This window comes from Spea bombifrons, chromosome 2 (genome assembly GCF_027358695.1).
Source record: "Spea bombifrons isolate aSpeBom1 chromosome 2, aSpeBom1.2.pri, whole genome shotgun sequence".
In the NCBI taxonomy this organism is placed as follows: domain Eukaryota; kingdom Metazoa; phylum Chordata; class Amphibia; order Anura; family Pelobatidae; genus Spea; species Spea bombifrons.
In genome coordinates, this window is record NC_071088.1 from 48,196,915 (window position 1) to 48,214,841 (window position 17,927).

The following is a 17,927-nucleotide window of genomic DNA, read 5'->3' on the forward strand; positions in this document are numbered from 1 at the left end:
AACCTTTGATTGGAGTTGGAACTCCAACTAGCAGAAATTCTTCTGGCATTCCCTTTTCTGAAACTCATAAAATTATGTAACATGCGCTTGCATTCATTTTAATGAATATGCAGTTTGTTTTGGAAGTGTTAGCATGCAAGGGAACATAATCTCAGTCAAGTTAACCGTTACCTTGATGGACCACTCAACATCTCTGTAAATCGACCCAAGTGAGTGTACTAGTGGAAATTACTAGAAGATTTATGCCACCAGTGGTAAAGACATATCTTCCACAGTTGCTTGCCAGTCTCACCATTTCTGACTGGGACAATAGTGTGTGGCTTTCTGATTCATTCTAATTAATGAAGAACAGAACATTACATGGAACAGTCAACAGAGATGGTTTTTTTCCCTTACATAGAACATGAGGATTGAGTGCCTTATATACTTTCCTGAAGAAAGTTGTTTATAGTTGATGTGGTTTTGAAAAACACAACTTCATATTAAAAGCCTTTTTAGAGCACAATATGTTTCACAAAATTAGAATATTTATGCAAGATATGAGATACAAATCTTTACATTTAGAGCAATTAAGACCAGAGGATAACATTTGAGTAGGAGAAAAGAGTTGTTAGAAATGGTATTTCATTTGATGCTGTCCAAGCTCACTATTTTCTAATCAGTATTAATAGAATAGTGATTAATTCAAATATTAATCTAGCTGCTATTGCGGCTATTATTTAAATCTATACACTTATAGCAGTAGAAGAAGAAAACTACATTTTAAACTGTAAACTAGTAGCTTATTATTTAGTTTCAACAAGTATTTAAGAGATGTATCTAAATACAGTATATCCCTTAAATACGTGTTGAAACAAAACTAGCCCATCCAATCTGACGATTTTTCCTGAGGTAAGGAAATGATCTTGTCTTAGATTAAGGATAACTGTGCCTATCCAATGAATGTTTAAATTGCATAAATGTATTAGACTTCTACCACTTCTGCTGGGAGGCTGTTCCATTTACCACTCTCAATAAAATAAAACTTCTTTACATTATATCTAAGTATAAAATATGTTTTTAATTGTTAAACTAAAAGTGTTAAACTGAAACTCATTGGCTAATCACATTTTCTCAATTTCTAGAATTCCTTTTACAATTTAATGAAGGGTGACAATAAGTCTGAGAAGTTCTTCAAGGTTCTAAATGAAAGAATTAAAAGTGCCCAACAGGAAATAAAATCCACAATGTCTGTTAACATGAGTGACCTAGGGTCAAATGAAACCAATGAGGAACACATGGAGTTTTCTACAAAAGGTAAAGTGCAAAAGCATGGTTTAAACCCTATACCATCTCCAATGTGTTGTGTTTTGAGGTTCAGTTTGAAGAATAACGTAATATAGTCAAATATTACCATTGTGAATGGGCGAATAAATAAGTGAGTGAGTAAATGAGTTAATTAATGTATAAGTGTTTTGGTCAGAGGTGGCAGAGGCAGACTATTTAGTGTGTAGAGGTGGCACAGGTAGGCTGTTTAGGGACAGAGATGGCACATGAAGGCTATTTAGGGGGCAGATGAGCCACAGGTAGGCTATTTAGGGGCAAATATGGCACAGGAATGATACTTAGGGGCAGAGATGGCACATGCAGGCTATTTAGGGGTAAAGATGACACAGGCAGGCTGTTTAGGGGCAGAGGTGGCACAGGTAGGCTGTTTGTGGGCACAGACAACCTGCTTCGGGCAAAGATGGTACAGACAAGCTGTTTGGGGGCAATGGTGGCATATGCTGCTTTTAAAGTTGGAGTGCCCCGGGGTAATTTTTGCACTGGCCCTGTGGTTTCTAGTTACTCCCCTAGTGTGGTATGTGGGAACATGAGCTTGACCGCGCAATAAAATATAGGGGCCAGTGTCCTAAATTTCCAGGGCTGCTTTTCATTCCCAGTGTGGCCCTGCTGGACCGCATCAGTGCTAAGTTTGTCAGTGTCACGCCAAGTTGACAGCTCAATTGTCAACATGGCAACATGCAGAGGGACATTTGTGACTTTCCATGCAACAGCCTAGTCACATGTTCCTCGGCGTACACCAGAACTTATTGTTCCAGAGAACAAATCTTGAGAAGGTTCCAGGTTGTCATGGAAAATAAGTAAATGTAATGCATTGTAAAGGCTGACAATCAGACAAGTGCCTTTTTTATTAGAAAATCAGATCTGGACCCTAGTGACTAATAACTGCCTCTGTAAACATAGAATTGTTATCTTGCTAAATGTTTAAAAGGCCAAAGGTAAGATGATCTAGACAAAAGGCCAAAGTTAAGATCACATAGACAGAGACCTCTCTTTGGTTTACAAACCTAGGCTTTGGAAAAGTAAGTGTTAAAAAAAATTAGAGGTACCATATATCTGGCAATATATACTTCCAGGAATATCTTAACTAGGAATGAAGTGTGTAGGTGGACTGAGCTTTCCAGAAATATTGTTATGTTTACCCGTGTCTTTGTGTGGAATACAAAACATAATTCTAATTTCCACTGGTATAATCTTGAAGGGACCCAAATTAACAACTCAAAACTACTGAATCTTCTTTGGCTCCATCATCTTAAGGGTAAATTAATATGTAACCTCCATCAAATGGTGAAGGATGCGATAAAATCCGTGATACAGTTTAGAAAGACAATTAAAGAAAGGGAATACATAACCTCATTTAACCCGCTAGAATTATTAAAACTGTATATCCCAGATATCGATATTACTAAATAGACCGAAGCGTGAATGACAAATTTATCAGATATCTCTTTTGATTGATCTATCCTCCCTTTCCATGAAATTTTTTCACTTTTGTTAGAATCAGAAATTATATCCAAATATTGTAACGTTTTTCATACTTATAAATGTTTTTATTTAGCAACATGTATTTTGGATGTATTTATGAATGTACCGGTATGTGCTTTTAATCTTTTGTATGATTTGCTAATAAAAAAGAAATGAATTATAAACTAATGGGATATTGAAAATAGGAAATTGGAAACAGTTAATCTCAAAGTCCAGTGTTAGACCTAAAATGGCAAATTTTTCTTTAAAGATCACAGCAACCGGTTTGTGGTGTCTGCTGCCTCGTCTCGGGCCATGGCTAATGTGGCCTTGTGGAAAGGTCATGAAGGTGGTGAACATGGGGAGGGTAACGAAGTTGGCCCTATTGTGCTTATCATGGAGCCAATTTTAAGATTTCTCCAGCTGTTGTGTGAAAACCACAACCCAGATCTGCAAGTAAGTACAATTCATTTTAAGGATTACCCATTAAAATAAGATACTTGCTTGATATATGCTTTAACGATTCCTTCAGGCCCCTAGGAACCCCATTGACTGAGAAGCTAATGCATACACCCAACAATCCCAGTTTTCTGCCCCCTGACTTGCCCCAGAGAGATGTAAAATCATTAGAGATCTGTGCTTTTCGAGCACAGACCTGCACGACGGTTCCCACATAGCCATCTTACAACGCTGTGGAACATCGCAAGGTGGCTTCTAAGATAATGTAGGCCAGAGGACACTGCCCCCTTACCACCTGTTGCCACCCCCCACCCATAACACAGGTGTCCCAATTTGCAAATACCCGGAGGCTTTGAACAGATAAAGGATGTATATGAATATGTTATGTTGGTGGCTGGTTATTTCATTTCCTAATTAATCTCTTTACCAACTAATTTTCCAGAATTTTCTGAGGAATCAGAACAACAAAACAAATTATAACCTGGTGTGTGAGACCCTACAATTCTTAGACATTATGTGTGGGAGTACTACTGGAGGACTTGGTCTTCTGGGTCTTTACATCAATGAGAAAAATGTCGCCCTCATTATTCAGACCTTAGAGACCCTTACTGAGTATTGCCAAGGGCCTTGCCACGAGAATCAGGTACCACAGTTATAACATTAAATGATGTACCAGACTTTAAATTGTGTAAATGAGTTATATATTGTTTAAATAGAGAACACCAGAGTATATTGGCAGTAGTTTCTCTAACTTTTGTAAAATATGAAGTTTATTTTTTCTTATTTTAAGATACTTATAGAGTGGTGCTTATTACATATGTGTGTAAAAACACAGCCCATGCAGACAGTTCTTTGTAATTAGTTCTAAATGTAGCCTGCAAGTATCTGAGATTACTTTATGCCTATGGTTTTCTAGTAATGAAGTACCAACAGACAAGGACTGAAATCTGTTCAAAATAAATGTTTTTTTTAATCATTTTAAATTAGCATTTTTGTAGCCATTATATTCAAGAGTATACTTGATGTATGTTTGATGTATCACATTTACATTTGTGATAAAAACTGTTATACCCTAAACTTGTAGAGGAATAAGGTAGATTTTTTTTGTCCTTGATCTCTGTTTGATAATCTTTTTAGGGAAACTATATTATGATTAGAATGGTGTTTAAATAATTATGCCAAATACAACTTGCAAATGCTGCACTTGGGGGAAGTTAGTATTGCAAGTTTTAAACGATGGTTGGGATCCTACACAATCATGTGGATGTTTGGTTATTATAAGTCTGCTTATATAAAAAAAAAAGCACTGTGGTATTATATAGTAATTTTCTGTTATGTTTTTATTGTAACAGAGCTGTATAGTGACACACGAGTCTAATGGGATTGACATAATAACTGCACTTATTCTAAATGACATCAGCCCACTGTGTAAATACAGAATGGACCTGGTGTTGCAGCTCAAGGTATAGTATATGAGAGGTTATATTTTGTACCTTTGTACCCTTGTAAACCTGATTGATTATCACTTAGCTTATCTTATATGCTTGTGCTATGAAACTATTCCCCACTACACTAAAATCTATACAAAAAATGAAGTAAATTGGTTACGTGAGACACATATAACAATATAATATTTAAGCTAGTTTAGCATGAAACACAAGCCATAAGTGTTTACAATTATCCTGGCAATACCATCTGTTGTAAACATAGTTTTTTTGCAATAGAATTATTAATACATATTATTATTTTAGTCACTAATACACAGTACTGTAAAGATAATCTATGCAAATAAATTTGGTGAAAAAAAAGAGAAATTATTAGGACATGTGTGGGTATGTAATAGTTAAAGTAATTGAGAGGACATCTGATTCCTGCATACCTTGCTTCATACTGTAGTTACTGCTGCATTTATTATGTTTTGCTGTGCTGTTTATGTTTAATGGAAGAGGTAGTCTGACACCCACTTACTGAGTCAGTTATACAGCAGCTGTAGTGATAATACAGCAAAGAATGTTAAGAATGTACTTCAGCACAATACTCTGGCAGAGTTTGGCAGTTTAGCAATGTATTTATGGCTATAAAAAAATATTTAACTGCCAAGCTGCCATTACTTTCTTTTAAATTTTTTTAAATCTAAATTCTGTCAATTTCAAGTGGGATGAAAAATAAGCAAAATTAATGGGGACCCCGTACCTCCTGGTGGTTCTTGTGGTAGGTGTAGCATGTGTAAGATTATAAAGTACTTAATGTGGCTCGTGGATTATACACACGGAACTGCAATTAAATATATAGATCAAGAAAAATTGAGTACAATCAAAGGCCAAATGCCAAGCCAAAAGGCCAGGGCAGGTTTTGTTTGTTCAAAATCACAGGAAAGCTGAGGTCAAATTTACTAAGACAGAAAACTGCATAATGCCACACCCAAAAGGTCACCAAAGGCTAACTATATTTGTAAGAACATACCAACGTAAATACGTAAATTTTCTTCCATTGCTGCTTAATATCCTTGAAAGAGTGTTGAGGACAGCTTAGTTGATAGGCAGAAAGGTTGCGAGGCAGCAAAAAAAAAGGAAACACTGAATGGAGAGACAAATTGTAAGTTACAGTAATTCAGCCATAGAAAAAGTGAGGACAAATTGTCATGGTTATTCACAAACATCCAGAAGTACTGGTCAAATGTTTGGTGTGTCTTCTCCGTATGGCTCTTAGATTATGAGTGGTACCGCATTTCCCCATGTATAAGACGCTCACATGTTAATTTTGGGGCCCGAAATTTGAAAAAAAAATCTATTACATAGTTATTGAACTCAAGTTTTGTTCAGACCCCATCAACCATAACTGTCCCTAAATTAACCCTAAACACCCCATTAACCATAACTGCCCCTAAATTAACCCCCACCTCCCCTAACTTTCAGCAGCCCAAATATTAATTTTTTACTTACTGATGACTTGCTTAACCTTGCAAGGAAAGGGGCGGCACCAATCATCTTGTAAGTGCAGGGAGGGACTGTTACTCAGAAAGGGACGGGGCCGATAACTGGGACGGGGCCGGTAACTGCAATCTACAACTACAATCTACAACCACCAAAAAAGTCTTATACATGGGGAAATATGCTAAGTAGATAAAAAGTGTTAATGGACCGTAGAGCAGAGGAAGCGTTGTAAAATCTATATAGGACAACAAGCATCATCGTAAGCTGAAAAGAAGGCCAGCAATAAAGTCTATGGAGAAAGTCATCCAGGGAAGGTCAGGCACAGCAGAGGATGAAAGAATCTGTGTGATCTTGTGTGAGGTATTTTAACAAATCGCTCCAAATTGCTTTGAAACATGGTTCTCTGTTTCTGTGTCCTGCCATGGAAAATGCATGGCCCTTTAATAGAATGGTCATGTAGTCCGGGAAGAACGTAGTGACACTTGACAGGAAATGAGAAAAACAAGGCTATGGGGTAGATCAACTTTAATTAGCTGTGACAGAGCATCAGCTTAATTTTTGGAATCAGATGTATAGGTAATTTGGAATTTGGAACAAGAGAAGAATAGTGACCATCTCGCCTGGTGGGAGTTTATTAAACAGAATCAAAGAAAGCCTGCTAGACCAGAGAGGGACATTGTTTAAGCAAGATGGGCAAACGTGGGTGATTATAGTTCTCCACCATCCTCTAAGAGTGGAAAAGTGGAATGTCATTTTGGTTGGCAATAGCCTGAAATTGATTACTTAGACTGATGTTGATTATTACTACACAGGCAACACTATACATAGTAGTTCAGATCTGAAATGCCAAATGCGACAACTTTGCAATGCCATACCAAACACATAAATATGCACCGATGTGCCATAGCTCAGGAAAGTGTCTAAGGTGCATCAAAAAGTGAGACGCAAATTGTGTGACAATAATTACCACACAAGAGGCAACACCCTAACAATCTTGGTTTAGAAAGTGCAGCCCATTTGTGCTGCAGCAGCTATTGGTGGTTTTGATAAACACTGTGGTGATACCAGGATGGGGTTTTTTGGTGACTGAGGCTGTCTTTTTTCAAGCTATATGTTGTTTTTTCAGTACCAGAAGGGCTCTCGTTAGATACCTTTATTTTGAACATACCATCTAATTTAGCATAAAAATAATACCATTTTGCAAACCTTTTTTTTTAAAAAAAATATGGCTTTTGTTTGAACAATCTTTTACTAATCTACAAAAACTAATAAAAAAAGTTTTAAATGTTTTTTTGCAAGTTATGGGGCAAGAAATACAAGTAGTGTTTTGCCATTTCAAAACCATTTTTTCCCAAATCTGGTCATCCTGCACCAACATCCTGTTTGTGACATCTTTTAAGCCAGTATTTTAACTCATGCACTCATTCCTACACCAGCCTTTGTCAAAGGTTGTGGTGGTAATTACTTTGTGTGTGGGGGGGGGGGATTCCCCGCACACATTGTGCTTCAGGTATAAATTTATAGCTCCTGGTGTATGTGACTGCCAAATAACACCCCAATATGTGTTCAGCAACATCTCCTGAGTAGTGATATCACATGTGCCACATACAACGTCACATTTGGGTGGTGTGCATTGCCTTTTTTTATTATTTTTCCAGCACCTATTTCCTATTTGGGACATCTTTGACATTGGGAAATTCAATTTACACTATGAAACATATATTTTTGAAAAGTAGACACCCCAGGATATTTCAAATGCTGATATTTTAACTTGTTCCATGCCAGGATTTCTGGAAAGATATAGAGACAATTTTAGAGCTTGCTTACTGGAGAATTATTTGTATTACCCTTTTATTTATTTTTGTAACTATTTTATTATATTTTACTAATCACATAGTGGTTAGTAGGCTGGAATCCATTGACCCACATGGTTGAATGTAGTAATTGGACACACCCTGTGCGCTTGGCACATAATTGGTTGTTAAGTGGTTAAAAGCCATTGTTCTCAACCTACGTTTATATGGTACTAGATTATGTATCTCAAGTGACACAACAGGCCCAGACACTGTAAAGCCGTTCAGTAGGCAAGAGCCCCATCTTTGGATATTTCAGTCTTATTTATCCTTGGAATCAAATCAAGTTTCAATTTAGCAGTGTCATCTCTGTACGCATGTACTTTTTCAAATAACTTGTAGTAGTAGTAGACACCTTTACAATTCTTTGGTGTATTTTCAAAGATAATGCACACATACACAAAACACTGTATCCAATTATGACCAAAACCTAAAAATGAAATGTTACTTAAATACCACCCACCAAGGTGTATTCACACTTGGCCTTGATAAAGCGTAATCTCTAAACTCACAAGTATTCAAGGATAGGCTTCTTATTTCTACAAGACAAATTTTCATTTACACCATGTTCCAGTATAGTTAATGAAATCAAAGCAGGCTCAGTGGTTGCAATATCTGAAAGACTGATGAAGTAAACGACACTAAGGATATGTATTTTATTTTACTGAAAATTCTGAGTACAAAATCAAATGAAAGTGTAGTTGAAGAAGGACTAATAAAAAGGCTTTTCAGTCATTACATACTGGTTATTACTGAGTTGACTGTTATTACTGAGTTGATCGGGTGTCAGGTGCCCACCACCGTACTCACCGTCTTCCCACGCCGCGTCCTCCTTCCAACACGCGCCGCCGACATGGCGACCCACTCACTCCCAGGTGTTGGCGGTGCCGCGATCTCCCTCCTGGCACCGCGATCCTCAGGACAGAGATGGAGAACACTTTCCGTCTCTCCCACGCCCTCTAGTGGCGCACACGCATACCAGACAACTTCTAAAGGGAGTACCTCTCCCTCCTTCCTCAGATATACTGTGCTTTCTGTGTATACACTTCAGTGCTTCCTTGCTTTTGATTCATCGGATATTGACCCTTCGCTTGCCTTATCGTGTATGAACCTTTGCTGTCTGAACTGACCTCTGCTAACCCTGACTTTGTCTACGCCTCATTCCTATTGGTACCTCGCTTTTGATTCATCCACGTCTCCAGTCTTGCATACTGGGCGCCAACTACTAAACCCGACATCGGGTCCATCTGTTTTAATCCACGAACCAGAATAGGATGAGTTTTACTACAGTATGAAATGTTTCAAAAAAATGTTAGCTATTATTAGTAGATAATCCTCAATTAGATCCTCCTTTGGTAAAGATATATTCATTTTTGCCTTATTTGTTTTAAATTGTTACAGGATAACGCATCAAAACTGCTTCTCGCCCTTATGGAAAGCCGGCATGACAGTGAGAACGCAGAACGGATCCTTCTGAGTCTCCGTCCCCAAGAACTGGTATGTTGAATGCAATTTAAAATGTAGGCACATGTCTTAAGAGGCTATTTCCGATCATAACAGTTCAGCTATTCTTGCCTTATAGGTGGATGTCATTAAAAAGGCTTATCATCAAGAGGACGAAGGAGACAGCTCTGATGTTTCACCCCGTGAAGTTGGACATAACATTTATATTCTAGCCCTGCAGGTTAGAGAAAAAATTCATAGAATTTTACTGCAGCCCCAAACTGAGAATAAATAAAGCATGATCCTTTATTTGATATAGTTGCCAACAGTTTGGAAATATTATTTTGGACCATTGATTATTCTGAAGTCTGTAACAATGTGCAAGTAGTTGACAGTTTGCTAAAAATTAAGTTTAAAATGGCTTTTTACCTTGACCTCTATATTTCCTGGTAAGTATGCTGAGACAATATGAAAGTGGTTGCCAGTTTACTTGAAAAGAGAAATTTAAACTAGGGCTGCAACTAACGATTATTTTCATAATCGATTAGTTGGCCGATTATTTTTTCGATTAATCGGGTAAAAAAAAACAATATGCAAATTCTTCATTTATTTAAAATAAAAACTTATAATTTACAATGGCATTTCACGATTCACCTTCTTATTTTACTGACATAATAATTAAAGCTATATTTTAACAAGAACCCAAAAATACCAAAAAAAGCTTTACTAGTAAATATTCATGTAAACTATTTTTGCCCAGTTATGCACATCTCACCCCCAGCTTGCCTCTCTGTCCCAGAAATGCCTTATACCCCTATATGCTACTCTGCCCCTATATATATATATATATGCCTTATACCCTCCTATATGTCAGAGATGCCACTGTGGCATATAGGGGGCTATAATGCATATCAGGAGGGGTATAAGGCATATCAGGGGACAGAGTGGCATATAGGAGGTATAAGGGGATACCTCCTATATGCCACTCTGTCCCCTGATATGCCTTATAGCCCCCTATATGCCACTGATATGCCACTCTATCCCCTAATATGCCACTGTGCCCCTGATATGCCTTATAGCGCCTTCATGCCACTGTCCCCCCTGATATGCCTTATAGCCCCTTTATGCCACTGTCCCCCCTGATACACCTTATAGCCCCTTTATGCCACTGTCCCCCCTGATATGCCTTATAGCCCCTTTATGCCACTGTGCCCCGATATGTCTTATGCCCCCCCTGATATAAGAAAAACTGACATCACTAAAATTGATTTTTTATATTTATATTTATTAAATATAGGCAAAAAAATACACAATACAATATAAATATATATAAATATATGGACAATAAATCAAATATTATAGACATAAAAAAAAAAACAAAACACAAATGCACATAATTAATAGATCCAGCAAAAATTCTACCTGCCCCACCAGGGGTTAATATATCAACAGAAGAAACACAGGGCAAATGAGCATAAAAATAAAGATAATACTTACCCAGTGCTGCTTACTTGTCCTGTTTTTCTTCTGTTGATATACCGTATTGGCTCGGATATAGGCCGCCCCCGTATATAGGCCACACCCTAAAAGTTTGGTGCTTTTTTAAAGAAAAAGTTTTTTTCTTTAAAAAAGCAGCAAAAAAACATGCTGCCACTCTGTCCCCCCCCCCGAGATATGCTACCACTGTCCTCCCTCCCCGAGATATGCTACCACTGTCCTCCCTCCCCGAGATATGCTACCACTGTCCTCCCTCCCCGAGATATGCTACCACTGTCCTCCCTCCCCGAGATATGCTGCCACTGTCCTCCCTCCCCGAGATATGCTACCACTGTCCTCCCTCCCCGAGATATGCTACCACTGTCCTCCTCTGCCCCCCCTCCCCAACTTACCGGAGCAGACTCCCGGGTGTCTTGCGGGGCCGGCGGGGGACATCTACGCAATACAACTTCCGGTGCCGGCACACCCAGTGCAGAGGGGGGGTGCAGAGGTAAAACGCATCCGCACGATGCGCTTAGACAACCTCCCGTGCCGGCAAGCCCCCCCCCCCGTGGGAAGTGCTGGCAGGGGAGGCTGTCTGAACGTATCGGGGAGTAGGATGCAAATGCTCTGAAAAAATATCCCTCGTCTTATATTTGAGGTCTGACTATAAGACTAAGATCCAGGTCCCCCCAAGCACTGCAGAGAGGATCCTCCTCTGTGGCAGCCAGTAGACGTCCGCAGGCTGCTCCCACTAGACACCAGGAAGTCTGCAGCACGGGGGCAAGTCTGGGGATGCATTGGTAAGTTTGGGGGTAGAGTGGCATATGGGGGCTAAAGGGCATATCTGGGGGCAGAGTTGAAAATCTGGAGAGCAGAGTGACAAGCCTGAGAGCAGATGTGCATGGGGGGGCAGATTGGCAAATAAAAGGAAATAAAACAAGAAATGCTTTTTTTTAATTAAATATGAAAACATAGTTTACATGTGAATTAATATTTACTAGTAAAAAATGTTCCTATAGGGTAGTTTTATATTTAGGCGTTTTCTTTTTTTCCTGAATTCATATTCACATTATGGGGGGGTCGTCTTAGAATCGAGGATCTACGGTACTTTATTTTTCACACAACTGTATACTTAGCTTCTTTGAGCTTACAAGTTCTTTACAAGGGATTGAGTTTGTAGTCAGAGGAATATGAATTATTGTAGTTCCACAGCCATTTTCCTTGATGCATTTGCTGTGTTATTTCTCCAACAAGATGCAAATAATGATTCATATACTAATATTTGTTGTTCTATGTTTTAGCTATCCCGTCACAATAGACACCTCCAACAACTTTTGAAAACTACCCGAAGGATCATGGAGGAGGAAGAAAGTATTTCTACCATGGTAACGGATTTTTTATTTATATAACTTAACATTTTGCAAGATCTGCCATGTCGCTGTACTTTCACTGGTGCACTAATTTACTACAAAACAAAGCAGCGGCTTCCCTTGCCAGTTGTGACAAAATGGAAGAAACAAAGTTAATCTTGTTTATTAAGTTAAACTTTTATCAGGCCTCTAAAATTCACAGAAATGTTTGATTTCCTTATGTTGTTAAATTTCTCCTAATCACAGCTATCACAGCTATAAATAAAAATGTTTAACGTTCTTGCACTAGCTCATCCTGTACACACCCTAATCTGAACAATTAACGGAAGTGCAAAACACCTCCATAACAAAGAATGCAAAGCGTCTGCAAAAATAATGTAAAAATATTTACAGGTGCTGGAAGCTGGTCAATTGTACCAAAGCGCATACAAGAGCAAATTAGATTCCTGTAGTGACATCTACTCTGTGTTCAAAAATATTCTGGAGGTTACTCCGGTCAAACTACTGTGTTACTATGCACATTTCTGGTGGGAAACTAAAATCAGTATTTACTTATTTAAACTCAAAAGTATGTTCACTGGAGGCCCAAGAACACACCTGGCATGAATAACACTGTGTTCAATGTTTAATGGTCCAACTTGGCACGTTTCACAGAGAAACCTCATCAAGATTCACCATTAGTCCAACCCCTATTACTCCACTTGAAGTGCATTAAAAGATTTCTCAAATGTCTGCCCTTAGTTGTGCTTGCAAGTTCAGTCCCCATTGAAATCAAAAGGACTAAATTTGCAAAAATCATACATTAACAAATTGGAGAATGATCAGAGCAGTTTTATTTTTTTCTGTTTACTCTCCTGTGGCATTAACTCTCATTTTAGGAAGAAACTCCTAAAGTGGTCTGTGTTTTTTTTTTTTTTTGCAATGTTGTCTGAATGAATGGATGAGGTATCAAATCAAAACAGGGCTCCCTTTTCGATGGTATGTTGATGGATTGTTGTGGGGTACAAATGCCCCTGAAGTTCTATTCCAGGATGAGATATGTGGTTGAGAAAAAAGGGCTATTTTGTGGCAGGCCTCTACACATCACTGCACAGTGGTGCTACTGGTTAGTCCTTCAGCCAAACGACTGTATTTTTTGATGGGGGTTTCTTTATCCATGTATCCCATAATACATGGAGGTCTTGCGGTCAGATGAGAGACAAACGTTGCTAATCCGGTCACTGACAGCATTTTTTTTTAACGAAATGCAAATAATGATCTGATCCTTGCCTGTGTGCGTGATGGATTTCATCTATCTTGTGGACACAGATAATGGAAATGTTCACAGAGAACTTTCCGGTTTCTACCAGCTGTATCCACAGAAAATTAAATTATTGGAAAACTATTGCAAAGTGCATTCCTTTGAAACATACTGAAGTTGAAAGTTGTGAGAGACTCCAGCGGGTTTTACCTGCAAGAACAGCTGAGTTGGCATTTCAAAGTGCTTATCTCATAATGAAATTTATGATGTGTGTGAATGAAAAACAAATTACACTGCAAATATTTAAAATCAAGGAATCTGTAAAATGTAAATATACATTTTTAAGACAAATGGCATAATTATGTGATGCAGATCAATTGTCTCTCAAAGGTAAATTGTCTTGAAATGTAGCTTCATTTTTTGACCAAGAAGCAAAGACATTAAAAAAATACACACATAATCATTGACTGATACTTGGTCAAGATTATTTGTTATATTAAGGATCAATGTGCATGTTTTTAACATTTGTATTTAGAAAATTATAATGTTTTTAATTATTAGGTTCTTCAACAGCTGTAAACGCATCTGTATTCCATTGTTAGCTGCTGTAATGTTTAACTGACATTATAACATTATTATAAAAAGGTATCTTAAACAGTATAGAGGGTAGAAGATAAAGAAGTTTGTGTCTAATTCTAATCAAAGAAACTGTATGATGATGATGGATGATGTACCATATCATTTGTAACAAAATGCAATTATTTGAACTTCCTGGAGCCATAGATTTTTTCCTTAATGTGTTTAATGTATTAGTGAATAACTTGGTTAATGCCTCATCTGATTCTAAACAAATTACTGAGACAGGTCTTTGTCCATGAAAAGCTAACAGAGTTGATTACTCAGTAGGTTAAAAATTTGTACTGAAAATATCACAAACTACTAACATTGCTAACATTAACATAGAAAGTGACAGCAGATAAGAACCATTAGGCCCATCCAGTCTGCCCGACCTTTGAGTACTTTCCTTAGTACTTGCCCTTATCCTATATCTAGCTTGGCCTTATGCCTATCCCATGCTTGCTTAAATGTCTTTACTGTATTCACATCTACCACTTCTGCTGGAAGGCAGTAAAGTAACATTTCCTGATGTTACCATTAAACATTTGCCCCTCTATCTTATGGCTATGTCCTCTTGTTGTGGTAGTATTTCTCCTTTTAAATAAACTCTCTTCCTTTATGTTGTTGATTCCCTTTAAGTATTTAAATGTTTCTATCACACCTGTCACGTGTTTTTTCCAGGCTATATATGTTAAGATCATTTAACCTGTCCTGGTAAGGTTTATCTTGTAATCCATAAACCATTTTAGTATCCCTTCTCTGAACTTTCTCCAACATATCTATATTCTTCTGGAGATACGGTCTCCAGTACTGTACACAATACTCGTGAGGTCTCACCAGTGATGTGTACAACGGAATGAGCACCTCCCTCTTTCTACTGCTAATACCTCTCCCTATACAACCAAGCATTCTGCTAGCATTACCTGCTGCTCTACTGCATTGTCTGCCTACCTTTAAATCCTTAGAAATAATTACCCCTAAATCCCTTTCCTCACAGGTTGAGGTTAGGACAGTATCAAATATTCTACGCTCTGCCCTTGGGTTTTTATGCCCTAGATGCATTACTTTGCATTTATCCACATTAAATGCCAGTTGCCACAGCTCTGACCATTTTTCCAGTTTACCTGAATCATTTGCCATTTGACTTCTCCCTCCAGGAATATCAACCCTGTTGCAAATTTTTGTATCGTCAGCAAATAGACATACCTTTCCATCAAGACCATCTGCAATATCACTAATAAAAATATTAAAGAGAATGGGTCCAAGTACAGATCCCTGAGGTATCCCACTGGGAAAAAGACCTTGCTCTGAATATACGCCATTGACTACAACCCTCTGTTGTCTGTCACTCAGCCACTCCCTAATCCATTCAACAACATTATGATCTAAACTCAGAGATTGCAGTTTACTTATAAATTTTCTATGTGGCACAGCGTACGCAATGTCTACTGCACCACGTTGATCAATTACTTTAGTCACCCAATAAGATTTGTTTGGCATGATCTTCCTGAGGTAAACCCATGTTGTTTTTGATCTTGAAACCCATGTGACTTCAGATGTTCAACAATCCTGTCCTTTAACATTGTTTCCATTCATTTACCCACTACAGATGTAAGACTAACTGGCCTGTAGTTGCCAGACTCCCTACTGCCTTTTTTGTGAATGGGCACAACATTCGCTACTTTCCAATCCCCTGGGACGACTCCCGTTACCAATGATTCATTAAATAAATAACGGTTTTGCTAGTATACCACCAAGCTCTTTTAATAACTTGGGGTGTATCCCATCAGGCCCTATCAACTTATTTGTCTTTACCTTAGACAACTGTAGTAGAACCTCCGCCTCGATAAACTCATATATTTCAAATGACTCTTTTTTCCTAAATGAGGTCCCATTCCCTCATTTTGATTTGTAAAAACTGAACAGAAATATTCATTGAGGCAGTCAGCTAGACCTTTGTCCTCTTCTACATACACCTATTTTGTTTTTAATCTAACTAATCCTTGTTTTACTTTCTTTTTCTCATTTATATATCTAAAAAATGTTTTATCTCCCCTTTTTACTGACAGGGCAATTCTCTCTTCTGCATGTGATTAGGCAGCTCTCATAACTTTCTTTGCTTCTTTCTGTCTAATTTTATAGATCTGTCTATCTTCCTCACTTTGGGTATTTTTGTATCTACTAAAGGCTAGCTTCTTGTCTTTTATGATTTTAGCCACTTCTGCAGAGTACCACAGCGGTTTCTTTAATTGTTTTTACTCTTACTGACCAGCCTAATATAATTTTCTGTTATCTTCAATAATACAACTCTACACATATTCTCATTTTAGAAAAGTCAGTTTTTCTAAAATCTAAAACTTTTGTTTTTGTGTGTTGCGACTTCAGAATATCTGCACTCCGGGCACAACCAGCTACTTTGGTTTTCCAGTTCACATCAGGAAGATTAAAGTCACCCATGATTATAACCTCCACCTTCACTGTAATTTTAGCTATTTACTCCACTAGTCGATTATCTAGTTCTTCTACTTGTCCCAGGGGTCTATAAATCACACCTACACGAGTTACTTTACTTTTGCCAAATTGTACTGTAACCCAAACCGACTCTATGTTCTCCTCACCAACTTGTGTGATGATTGACCAGTGGCATATTGATTCCTTTGTCAGACAAAGGATGACCCTGCGTCTGGGTCTGCTTCCTTGTATTTCTTTATTGATGTTTGCGGGTTTTCTATTAATATGTTTGTTTCTCGCTTTTGAATTAACTATTTTTGTGGTGCGACTTCAGAATATCTGCACTCCGGGCACAACCAGCTACTTTGGTTTTCCAGTTCACATCAGGAAGATTAAAGTCACCCATGACTATAACCTCCCCCTTCACTGTCATTTTAGCTATTTCCTCCACTAGTCGATTATCTAGTTCTTCTACTTGTCCTGGGGGTCTATAAATCACACCTACGCGAGTTACTTTACTTTTGCCAAACTGTACTGTAACCCAAACCGACTCTATGTTCTCCTCACCAACTTGTGTGATGATTGACCAGTGGCATATTGATTCCTTTGTCAGACAAAGGACGACCCTGCGTCTGGGTCTGCTTTCTTGTACTTCTTTATTGATGTTTGCGGTTTTTCTATTAGTATGTTTGTTTCTCTGTTTTGAATTAACTACCGTATTTACTCGATTATAAGATGACCCTGATTATAAGACGACCCCCCAAAATCAAAATATTAATTTAGGAAAAAAACAAAAAGCCTGAATATAAGACGACCCTATAGGAAAAAAGTTTTACTAGTAAATATTAATTCATGTAAACTATTTTTTCTTATTTAATAAAAGCTATGATTGACAAAAATATATATATTTTATTTCCTTTTATTTGCCAACCTGCCCCCCCCAGTTATGCACATCTGCCCCCAGGCTTGCCACTCTGCCCCCAGAAATGCCTTATACCCCCCTATTTGCCACTCTGCCCCATGATGTGCCTTTTAACCCTCTATATGCCACTCTGCCTCCAGAAATGTCTTATACCCTCCTATATGCCACTGTGCCCCATGATATGCCTTTTAACCCCCTATATGCCCCTCTGCCCCATGATATGCCTTATCGGCATTTCTGAAGGTATATATATATATGCTAACAGCAATCACACTCCTATCAAGCCAAGGCAGCCAGTACATGCTGGAACCTGGGGATGATAGTAGTGTGATTACAGCCTCCCTATGCCATGCTACCACCACCACCCCCCTT

General features: G+C 38.1%; 1 protein-coding gene across 1 annotated transcript in view; it reads left to right on the forward strand.

Annotated features, from left to right (window-relative positions):
• ITPR3 (inositol 1,4,5-trisphosphate receptor type 3) overlaps positions 1-17,927 on the forward strand; it is an 86,737-nt gene that overhangs the window by 44,450 nt on the left and 24,360 nt on the right. The window contains exons 40-46 of the mRNA XM_053457841.1: positions 1,125-1,296; positions 3,059-3,243; positions 3,689-3,889; positions 4,599-4,709; positions 9,434-9,529; positions 9,615-9,716; positions 12,256-12,339. Of these exons, the coding sequence (XP_053313816.1) occupies positions 1,125-1,296; positions 3,059-3,243; positions 3,689-3,889; positions 4,599-4,709; positions 9,434-9,529; positions 9,615-9,716; positions 12,256-12,339 (951 nt within the window). The remainder of the gene's footprint in view (positions 1-1,124; positions 1,297-3,058; positions 3,244-3,688; positions 3,890-4,598; positions 4,710-9,433; positions 9,530-9,614; positions 9,717-12,255; positions 12,340-17,927) is intronic.